Source organism: Taurulus bubalis (genome assembly GCF_910589615.1).
Source record: "Taurulus bubalis genome assembly, chromosome: 3".
In the NCBI taxonomy this organism is placed as follows: domain Eukaryota; kingdom Metazoa; phylum Chordata; class Actinopteri; order Perciformes; family Cottidae; genus Taurulus; species Taurulus bubalis.
Genome location: NC_136591.1, coordinates 16286040 through 16298319, shown reverse-complemented (window position 1 = coordinate 16298319; position 12280 = coordinate 16286040). Strand labels below are relative to the sequence as shown.

At 44.1% G+C, this 12280-nt stretch overlaps 1 protein-coding gene across 1 annotated transcript; it reads right to left on the bottom strand.

Moving 5' to 3' along the window:
• Positions 1–884: 884 nt before the first annotated feature.
• On the bottom strand, positions 885–11390 carry arsj (arylsulfatase family, member J; the record flags this gene model as incomplete). Its single annotated transcript, XM_079215637.1, has 2 exons — positions 885–2280; positions 11080–11390. The coding sequence occupies 2 exons, from the start codon at positions 11388–11390 to the stop codon at positions 885–887; spliced, it is 1707 nt and encodes a 568-aa protein (XP_079071763.1).
• Between the last annotated feature and the right edge of the window lie 890 nt (positions 11391–12280).

Genomic DNA, 12280 nt, shown 5'->3' with positions numbered 1-12280 from the left:
TTACAGATTGTAAGCTATGTTCACTCCATGTGAACAGTTCCATTTCTCTTTTTTACTTTCCCACAACTTCTTGTAGAGTGCACCATGACTGACGAGGCAGCCATATTTAGGTCGTATCACCAGTCATATCCCACTTTACTGTATTTTACAAATAAATGTACATGGGGCCACATGTCAGCTTCTAAATATGAAAGAGATGTTATAACTTTCCAGTGACAAGAGTATATTGTCTTATTGTCATCAGAATACATGAAATCTGGCTGTAATATAATGCAAACCAGATTGAGGTTGAAAGATTGCTGGAAACAGAGAGCTTTGTGTCTGGGTCTTTTATTTTGTTAGCTTGTCTTACATTCGGGTTGGCCTGGTGCCAGACCAGACATCATCTAAAAGAGGGAACAAAATCTATTATTCTAAAGTTTAGACAGCATACATAAAGTCTCATCACATAAATCCTACATCCATTTCCACAATACTGCATCATTGCAGTCAACAACATGATAGAACTATTTCTCTGTCACCAAAATGTATGGCGACTGTCAAGGAAGTTTTATTTTCTACTCTAAGTGAAACATGAATCTACAGAACAATCAAAGGTGGCAACAGTTCAAGCATGCAACACAATGTAGAAAAAGTATCATTCTTCAAATGCCCCCAACACTAAGATGAGGTCTTAGTTGTGTCTGGACATGACGACAGTGTTTGAATGAGAGGATCTTATTCTTATTCTCTTAGAGCATTTCAAAAGGTTCCTTTGTTTTTCATACAGTATACCATGGAGTCAAGTTAAAACTAACTGGAGTTAGAATATCTTAGAGGACAATCCTGAAACAGGAAGTGTCAATCCCTGAGAAAAGTCAGTACTACCCAAACTGGGTAGGCTACTATTCTACTTTCCTTTTCAGCTTTCTGTTCTTTGATTTATTTTTCCACCTTCTTTTTCCAAGATGGTTAGTGAACAAGTTATTGTATCTCTCATCTTCCTCTTGCTCCTCCCTGGTGTCCTTGTACCAGGGTCCCCACACTCCCCCATTGTACTGCGGGTTGGAGCGCAAGTCTTTAGCCGGGTAACGTACCGGCACCGCAGTCTTGTTGAACTGTGCTAGCCGTATGAGCATCTTCTTCACTATGTGAGGGTGTCGCTGGGACAAGTCCACTCTCTCATATGGGTCGGCTGTGATGTTGAACAGCCAGATGGACTTACCCCGGTCCCAATGGACACGCTCATTATGCCAGCGGTTGGTTAGCCGCTGGTTGGAGAAGGTCTGCGGGGGCACCCAGTCGCTGTAGCCGGGAACTCCCGTCAGGAGTTTCCAGTGGCCCACCCGGAGCGCAGCCCGGATGGCAGTGTTCCATAAGCCATACCCAGCCTTCCATGAACCATTCTTGGCTCTGATGTAGATTGGGTCAATGTTATGAAGAATGTCCTGGCGAGGAGATGGGCGGCCTTCGCTGATAGCCTCCCAGACATCGTACCCATCCAGATTTAGGTCTTCGTCTAAAGTCCCTTCACCCAGAGTCACCAGTGTAGGGAACCAATCAGTGATGTGGACCAAAGATCGACATTTCGTCCCTTTATTTACCAACAGGGGACTGTGAACAAAGCCCACCGCCCGAATCCCTCCTTCCCAGTAGGTGGCTTTACTTCCCCTTAAGGGCCAGTTGCTTCCACCTGCTAATGGCTGGCCTCCGTTATCTGAGGAGTACACTATAACTGTGTTGTCATAATAACCGTAGCGTTTTAGCGCCAACGTGAGGTTGTGGATAGCTTCATCCAGACAGGACACCATGGCGGCATATTTCCGACGATGCAAGTTGGGAATGCCCTTATAGCGCTCGAGGTAGCGGGCAGGAACCTGCAGTGGGGAATGAACTGCCTGATAGGCTAAGTAGAGAAACAAGGGTTGACTGCGAGGGTTGTGATTGGCTAAGATGCTGATAGCCTTTCGAGTCAACATAATAGTTGAGTACAAGCCGCGGTCCTGTTCCCAAGCTGCCTCTTCCCCTTCATACAAATCATAGCCACACATACCAGGTCCTTCACATTTATAGTGACTGTAGTAGTCCCCGCTTCCTAGCAGGGAGCCAAAGAAAGTGTCGAAGCCGCGCTGGGTGGGCAGGCAGCCACGCTTGTAGAAGCCCAGGTGCCACTTGCCCACCATGTGGGTGGAGTAGCCCGCTTGCTTAAGCTTCTGGGGCAGGGTGACATTTTCAAGGGGCAGGCAGTTGGGCTGGGTAGCTCGAATGATGGAGTGCTGAAGGCCTGTGTGGATCTGATACCTACAAAACAAAAACACATATCAGTCCGTCAGAGACATTAACAGTTTTAAAGAAACATACAACTTCTTGGGCTGATGAAAATTGGCTACGCAGTAGGTTATGCATGAAATATGTTTTAATAATTTGTAGAAACAATTGTTTGAAACAACTATGCTACTCAAAATTGAAAAATAACTGCATTCACTAGCTAATTAACTAATTTATTTGCAGCGGCGACAGATGAAGCACCAAGCCAGGAGAATTCATTCAACCATGACATTACATCTGTTTACGCTGCAAATGCCTTCCTCTATTTTCTTTGCTAAAACTTTCAAGAGTTTACATTTTGCTCATAAACTGGTCCAGGTAGGGTAATTAGCCCTAGTGCATGAGTTTATTCATGTAATGTTCACATGCTACTGTATGACATTTCAATAAAATAATCTAAACACTGAAACGCTGCCAGTTTCAGTTTATAAAACTGAAGACTAGATTTTCCTCTCGAAAAGGACTCTTCTCACCGACCATTTGATTGCAATAAGTCATTAGTCCCGGAGCCAATCTTTGTATTGGAATTTACACACTATATATGATCTAATCCATCAGCGGACCCAGTCCAAAGCAAACAGAAGAGTGCTTATATGCGAGCAAGCCAAGATCAGGGTAATGTCCAACTGACGTCTAACAACATGGGTAGTGGTAGTTAGGGGCGGCGGAGCAAAAACAGAAGTACTGTCACTCAAGACCAGGCAGGAAACAGAGTTGTGACCTGGAGCTGATGATGCTGTGACAGACATCTCGGCAGTGAGCTAAAATGGCACGATTGATGAGTAAAGGACAGACTCTATGCAATGAGGTATTTTCTAACTCCTTTCAATGCAAAGGTGAATTTCCAAATGCTTTTTATCCAACATTTGGGTAAACTTGTATTACCACAAAATGGCTGGGTATCAAAAATCCACGTTTTTTGTGCACCAACTAAAATGTGTTTTTAGCAGATGGCTAAAATCTTTGTACGATTTCTGGGCTTTTCCACTCAAATCTGACATTTCGAGATCTAGATCCAGAAGAAACTTTGGCAACACCTTCTATGATGCCAATGTCTATAATGCATTATCAACATATAATACGTGATAATCTGCCTCTAGTACTCTATAATTATAGTTATAAGCACTCATAAGTATTCATAATGCTTTATTACAAAACAAAAGTACAACACATTATTAGGAATCTTATAATGACTTACGTAACGTTCCAAACATAGCAATACACCCGGGATTTACAACTCAAATCCTATTCAACAAAACAATAGTTCACTCTACACATATCCACATAATAGCACATACAGTAACACATACACATCACCCCGCATATGGCACAGCCGTCTAGGCCAACAGCTTGTTTTTGCAAGCTTATAGTTTTCAGCCTCTGTTTCTGTTTGACAAAGTTTACTTAACTTTAGCATGATGTAGGGAGATCTGTGATAACATAATATTACGTAAACGTACATCATCAGCAATACAAATTGAGCTATTCACACTTTTTTCACAGCAGAAAGAATTTGCGGCAACACCCTGGCTTTGGTGTCACCATCTAAACCAGTGGTTCTCAACTGGTTTGGCTGCGGGACCCACCATCACCCCTGAATGACCCCAAATCAAGGAAAAATATTCAACTTCTCAAATTGATTTAATAAAAAGATAGTGCAGTTTGAACCTGAATATCACAGTATGCACGGAAAAAAACTAGTTCGAAATATTCCCTTTTATAGTCTATTAAAAACCCCAAAGTGCATCTTAAGGACACGAGGTAATACAACATGCATAACAATTCAGTAACTTCAACCTTTAACCTGGTGGCAGAGAGGTTTGCTCTCTGGGGAGAATGATACTGTCTGTTCAGCTCTTTGCTTTGCTCAAACAAAATGCCATCTGGATTTGATGCAAATATTTTGGAAATCAAGTTAGGAAACCAATATTTACAACTTGGCAACAATAATTCCTACAGATTTCAAAGCTGGTTCCCAAGACCATTACAATATTCAAGTACTCAGGATAATAATACAGAGCAATTAGGAATTTGATACCTCTATTCATTGCCTTGTCATTGAGCTTAGGTTGGTGAATTCAAAATAAGACTACAATGGCTCTGGTGGGAGCCAAGAGAGAGTCTTGGTTTCATATGGCGATGATTTCTTGTCACTTGGTGGTCTAGACAGGGGGGCTTTGAAACCCAACTACAGACACGCACACTGGGGGATAGAGGAGACATAGTTGGTCTGTCATTAGGCGAGAGATTTCAATGCAATGAACAAAGAAAGGGTTGGGAATGACGGGAAGTGAAGGCAACATGTGTTTGTGGGTAAGACAACAACAAGAAGGCAACCAGCCTGGCATTAAAATGTGTTTCTTGAGAAAAAAAAAGATTTTAAAAAGCTTGTTGAAAAAATACACAATACAATTAATTTGATGAAGAGCGAGTACGTTTAAAACCTTGTTTTCCATACTTTTCTCCAGACTTTCCATAGGCATGGCACATGGTGAATTTAAGTATTGTTACTAGCCCATAAATGTCTATAAAATGATTTTGGGATGCGATATGCTCCATTATCCTCATGCACCTTTTGTATTCATTTCCTTTATACAAAGACATTTTTTCCAACATTGTATTTCTATTTTTAAACGATACAAAGGAAATAGGCCTTGCAGAAAAGAACGGATGATTAAACCCAGAAAATGAAAATAATGCAGACCACATACATGTGCAAATACATTAAGCCATGAGTGTGTGTGTGTGTGTGTGTGAGGGGGGGCATGTGCATATTTAAGATTTGACCCCTTACGAGCCCCAACCCCTACTTTTGCTTCTCCTGCAGGTTTGCTGGTGTTCACATACCAAAAGGTTACAGCCATGTAATGAGAATGTCCTGCTGAGTGCAGCCTGGGATTTCTCCACAAATCAGTCAAACCAGCTTGAGGTCTTGACCAAGAATGCTATCAGGTGGAGCGCAAAGACTTTCAAAGTATAGGTCTTGACGGGTTTTAGGGCACCTGAAGGACAGTTCTAGGTCTTTAGTATTTATAAGTCCTTAAAATAATGACTGTAGTAACTACTGCCCTCTGGGGATCTTCCCTCCTGCCCAGCGGTCCTTGCACTTGTCCAATGTGACGGATTTATAGGTTCTTTTAAAACCAAGCCGGGCACGATTAGGAAGCCACATCATCTCTGCATCCTTTATCCAGCATGGGTTCAAGCCACGTATGGAGGCAGGCAAATATGTATTGTAGTTCAGCAACATTCCCCATCTCATCACACTGAAGAGTGTAGACAAAAGCTTTATGCCGTGTTCAGACCAGATTGCATGTAAAGTCAATCCACAGACGCGCTGCGACGCGAATTGCCGATTTATTCGCGCCGCGGCGAGATAGACGCGTTTGAGGCGGCGCGAACAGAACGTTTGACCTGGGGCGAACAAAGCGAAGGACGCGGCGCGAATTCGCGTGAGTTGAATTCTCCCAACTCTGGCGGAGAAATCGCGTGACGCAAAGTTGCGGCAGCCAATCAGCGTTGAGAATCAGCGTTGAGAAGCTCCGCCCGTCACCACCGCCGTCTCCCCGTTTCTGAATCAAACTGCTGTTGCTCCGCCTGAACCAGCGCTGGTAGCGGCTTCATTGAGACGCTATTGTGGGACTACGGATAATATTATGAACCCAGACACCATGGAGTTTGATGTTCCGACATATGTGGAGTTTACACAAAAAGTATAAAGCAGAACTGGTGGTTATTTCCATGGTGGATGGCATAATCTGTATCATTTTACGGCGATACGCGAGACGCAGTTCCCGGAGGAGTCGGTGAAATTCACCGAGCTGTGTGCGGCTACGGATGATGTTATGAACCCAAATACGAGGGCGTTTCATGTTCCGACATGTTTGGGACTTCCACAACAAATATAAAGCAGAACTAGTGGTTATTTATTCTATGGTCGATAGCGGAAATGAAAGCTTCGTCGCTTGTCTCTCACAGAGGCAAGCAACAGAACTAAGCCACGCCCCCTTCGCGCCGCGATTTTTCGCGTTTGGTGTGAACACCCTCGTTTCACTCACGCGAGTAAACTTCCGCGGTGGACACGGCGCGAATTTTCGAGCCGCGTCCGGTGTGAACACGGCATTAGAGTTAAATGCCGCTGTAATCACAATATCGCTTTGGTTTATTTATACACGCACTGAGCCACAAGGCCAATAAATCACACAAGCTATTCAATTTGAATCACCGAATGCCAGCAAACACTCAAGGCCCACGAGGTGCACTGGCCACCACTCAGGCCTCTGAGGTTGTGGAGGTTCCCAAGCAGACCTGCTGCGGCCTTCTCTTGTATTCCTGCTCCACGTCCTCTTCACATATGGTTCAAATAAGCAACCTCAACTCGGCGCTCTGCATTTAATCAAAGTCAGCCCAGAGCAGTTTGTCTTACTTCGATCTTCTTTTCAGCAGACTCATTTGCTTTCTTGCTATCTCTAAATATTTCCCTTCAGTTTTGCTCTACCTTGGCCTTATTGTCTCGATTTTACAAACTCTTGTAGGTCATGAGGGTTCTTACTTTTCAGGATTTTGTTTACCACAAATCCAAACCCAAACTTATTTAGAAATCTTGCTAATTTGTCACCCCAAACATTCATCTTTGAGCAACTCGACCCAGGAGTTCTAGGACAGGCTGGTGTGGGGAAAGGGAGGGAAGTGAAAGAGTGACAGATCACTTAAACACCAAGAGAAGGGTGAGTGAGCGGCAAAGACGAGTTTAAGATAAGTGTGGACAAATGGGAAGTGTGATGAAGTAGGAGACAGAGTTGAGCAGAGGGAAAAAGAGCTGCTTTGAGCAAATAAACGACCCCATTCTCCTTGTGGTTTGGCTAGATTTAAGTCCATGGGCTATAATATAAGAGCAGTGTTCAAGGATGACAGAGAACTTTTGCTTGAGGTCTGCTTTTTATTGCCCCGGGATCCCAGAGCTCCTTCTTCTTCTTTGTTTGTTGATGGGCGGTAGCCTATTGATGGAGGAGACTGATAATGAAATAGAATTTTGTTTTAAACACATATTTTTTTTGCTTGACAAGAGTGAGGTTAAACACTTGCAGCCAATGGAGAAGGTGGGTGGAGGTGACTATGAAGACCAGATTAAGAACATGTGTATGATGCAGTCTGCATTGTAAATGGGAATGTTAAACCATCTATAATTGGATGGTATTTACTACAATCTAATCTGCAGGAGTGTCACCGACCAAGAGTCAAAAAAAGAAGTGCAAAGGGTTCCAGATTCAGCGGCGATACAAGAGCTGAAAGGTATGTTTATCATGTATGGAACGCACCACAAAGTCCATATGCTGGATTTGTCTGGACAGGTATGTTGACACGGCTCTCAGGCGCCTGAACATTCATCCATGACACTCCAGAAGCACGTTTACTTAATTACCAAGAACCCCAAATAAGTGGAAAGGTTTCAGAAATATTGGTTCACTGTGTCATGTGTACATTCCTCAAACATATTTAACATTTTTCAATTTTAGGGGCTGCCCGGAGGAGCAACCTCTGCCCTCGCCTTCGGCAATCCGTTCTCTTGCTCAGTTACGATCAGCGGGAGCAAGATGGGGTTGACGAGAACAACTCTGGACTTGAAGGAGAGCTCTGACTTTGAGCTCTAATCTCATCAGTGCAGCGTACATATTTCTCTGATGCTGGGTGAGTTTCCCAGAGGGCGGACAACGTGGAAATCTACTCTCAAGCTCCTGTTACTGTACGGTTCAAGTGCTTTGCTACGCTTCCAACAGCAGCTGCGGAAAACTACTTCTATTAATCTGCCAGTTCCCAAAGGAACTCTCGCCCTTGTAACATGGACCCTGTTTTTTCCTTTGGTTTACTGCTGGGTTATTCTTAACTGGGATTTTAACAGCATTTAATGACGATGATCCAAAGTGAAATAGTCCTAACTAAATATTAAAATAATCAATGGTTAGACGTGTCACCAGACCAGTCGTTCCCATCCAGCTGTGATAAATCACAAGATAATTAATCAAATGGGAAATGAACATATTCTGCTACCAAAATGGTTTACTTTTTTCAGACTTTTCTCTAAATTTAGTTTCATCTCTCTTCACAAACTCAGGTCTGTTAGCTCGGTTAATATGATTAGTTTGGGGTGGTTTAAAAGCTGCCAATGGAACCCTGGTGCAGACCATCCGGAACCCGGGGGTCTCCCTCCGCGTCCAAGCGGACTCAGGTGCAGTTCATTTGTGGTGTGAAAGTAAACAAATCCAATCACAGGATTTAATGATAATAGATATGTGATTATAGCATGATTTCAAATGCTAAACTACTAATAAATGAGTCTGCTGATTTTGAAATATGTATCTAAGGCTATGTCAACGCGGGTATATTCCCTGATTAAAAGGCCAAAAGCTGTTCTCCATTTCCAAGTATGTGACAGTGATCCAACAAAATACAGCTCATTGCGCTCCCCACCGTTTGCACTCTGCATTCACACCCCTCATCTGGGAGCAAAGGGGCTTTGGTGCAGCTCTCCCATTAATCATCATAACATGTGCTTGATTTACAGTCTAGTTATACTAACAATGCTTATAATCAGTCAATAATCAATGACCAGTAATATATGCAGAAGTATTAAAATGCTGCATGAGTCACCTGTCAGTCTGGATGATTTAATGTTCACTCCTCTTGGTTTGTTAGCGTGATGAGGAACAACTGAAATGCAACAATGTATTAAGGTTTCCCTGGGTCTGGACCAAATGAACCCAGCTACAGGCGTGACAGCACTGTTACCATGCCTGTAGGTTTATATTGAACCTGTTGTAAAAACTATAGCCACTATCCTGGCGAAGGTTCCCCGTGGCTCCCTATGGGGACAGGAGTTGTTATGTAAAACAGCTGAGGTCATAATGTGTGGATTGTTATTTGGTCTCAGGATGTTTATCTTGACGGTTCAGACCCTTGAGGTCATCTGTCCATTTATGTGACAGATGGGAAGAACACAGAGGTCAATAGCAAATACCTTGGAAAAGAAGAATAGAAAAAAAGAGAAAGTCATAATACAATCTGGTTATATCCAGCAAGTATGCAGCTGGGTTCAGATACAGGTGGTTGCCATGGTAACCAGTTTAAACAGCTTGGGAAAGCTTAATCAGGCTCTCATGAAGCGCTAATGTTTTGGTCTCATATCTGCCTTGACAAGTCCACGCAAGTGAGCCAGAGACAGTAACTTTGCTCTCAGAGCTTCAGTCAGTCCAGCTAACAGACAGCTGATGGTTCAGAGCTTTCACTCAAACTCAACCACACACTGCTCAATACAAGCCAGACCGTCCACATGGATGTTAGCTGAGTCTTCTGCTCCACTCAGAGACCGGGCTGCTTCCACAGAGAGTAGGGGACCAAGAGGTGGCTGCATTTCTCATTAGTTTGTGGGACAGCTGCCAAAATAAGGGTCCAACAGCCTCCACCTCTCTGTAACAGCTGGAGGAGCAGAAGCCCTGCGGAGCAGCATGGACAAAGAGGGGACTGCTGATGTGAAACAGACTGTAAACACTACAAAGCCAGACCCCCCCATGATACTGTACATGTCCATCAGGTCATCCTCTTAACATCTTTTTACAGCTTCCTGCTGTAATCACCTCGTGGTTGCTCAGGCGACGTTTCTGCATCTTCATTTGGAAACACTGAAAGATTAGTTTGAAAAAAGAATCTTAACTCAAGGTCGACTTGTTAGTGTGGAGCAGAGTTTTTTTTAAGATTGAGCCTACGAGGCCCTCAGGGACAGAACCGTCTAGTGAGCGCGTTGATCACAGGACGAGGTCTTCAGGGGCTGATGCAGCTCAGCGTGTGATGGATCCACCGATCATGTGCACGTTCACTAGTTTGTGCAAATCCATCATGAGCAGCACGTTGCAATGTTGGGGAAAAAGAATCCCCTCGGACCTTTTACACGTTGGGAAAAGTACAAGCAAGTGGAGACAGCAGTGCTGACTGTTAACCAAGTACCTGCTCCGATGGGACAATGTTATCAACCCATAGACTGATAGTCTGAGCCAGACATCCAGTAATACACCAGGACTGGATGAAATAAGATATAAAATATCCATTCATGTATAAAAGCTGGCATTGCCTCATGTGTCTTATCTCTAGTTGATTTGACCTAAAGAACTAAAATACTGTGTTTGCATCCAGCTGATGAGCTGACTCTCATCAAGTGTGGAGGAAATGTGTATATATATATTTATTTATTTATGTATTGTATTTCAAATTATATCAAATTAAATATCTGATTTAATTGATAAGAATTTAGAATAGAAATATATAAGCATTATGCTTCTACCTATACCTTTTCAGTCTTTCTGTTTTGTATATTAAATTGTGGCTTTACTTATTGTATTGTAATGATTGAATAAAATGACTGAATAAAAAAACAAAAAACTCACACACACACACACACACACACACACACACACACAACATCGTATGTTCTTTGTTCATGTTGTTATAAAGGTGAAGTCTTAGTATGCAGACTGCGGGGGAACTTCAACGTGCATCACCATCACATGTCACAGATGTCAGAAATGTCTCATCTAACTTAAAGGGAGATATTTAGAATATATCATTCAATTCTAATTATCACATAAGACTTCGTGGAAATGGCCCCATCAGAGGGCTGATGTACCCTTTTCTAAGACCCTCTGACAGATCTATGGCAGACTCATCAGGTATTTAACCAGGCCTCCATAAAGAGGGACCAGAAGAAGGCGGTAGACGCTGTACCTGCCGGTCATGAGCTGGCTCCTGGACGGGCTGCACAGCGGCTGCACATAGTAGTTCTCCAGCTTGACTCCCTGCGCGGCCAGCCGGTCCAGGGTCGGGGTTTTGATCTCGGAGCCGTGGTACCCGACATCCCGGAAGCCTTGATCATCCACCAGGATGAACACGATGTGCGGCTGAGAGCTCGCTTTATCAAACTCGTTCCCTCGGTTGCGCAGCTCAGCCTCCCAAGTATCCCACGGCATTTGAACGCTCCACGTCTGGGAAACGATGAAGCTGAGGAACAAACTCACCGGGACCCACAAGATAAACATGTTTCAGCCTGATCCGGACCTCCAGGCGCGGCTACTGGTGCTCAGCAGGGCGGCGCGCGCGGGCGGTGAAGTGCTGCACATGTTCAGGGGGGACAGCAGCCCTTGGAAATCCAGACCGGGTCCGCATGGTGTTCAGTCCTCTCCAGCCACACAGTCCACTGACAGCTGCGCGGTTTTAGTAGGGGAGACACTGTGAATTCAAGTGGAAACTAAAAACACGTCCTGAGCAGCTGCTGTTTGAGCTTCACAGTACACCATATGTGGCAAACTTTCAAAACTGTAGCATAAAACCACGGGGTCTTGTTCCCCCGGCCGTGTACGTTTTCTCACGCGCCGAAGTTTCAAAGCCGGCCGGCGAGTCCACAGCGGACGTCCTCCATCCCGTCACACGCGCACTGGACGTGTTCCTGAGGAGGCAGGTCCTTGTGGACGTGTTCCTGAGGAGGCAGGTCCTTGTGGACGCCCTCCGCTCGCTGCAGCGCCCAGCCAACACCACTGAGCGCTCCACTGGGTCACGGTGCGTTCACGGGCAGCTGGAAAAGCTCTTCCTCCAGGCTGTAGTTGGAGTAGTTGGATAGTCGTTGTCTAATGTGTGACTGATGTTGTTCAGCAGCTTTTTGTTCTTCTTCTTTTTTTCTTTTTTTTTTACAATAAAAGTCACGTTCCTATATAAAAAAGCACAAACATTCCACATTAAAGGAGCTAAATGCAAATATTTGGAGCATATCTAGTGCCACTGAATGCCACTCAATGGCTACATGGCCATTAGCATTAATAGTGACAGCAACAATGTCGACAGAGCTAATGGTCTGTCAGGGCGTATCACAAATTATCCTCAAAGGGCTTTACAATCTCTACACATACGACATACCTGTACCAGGACCTCACAT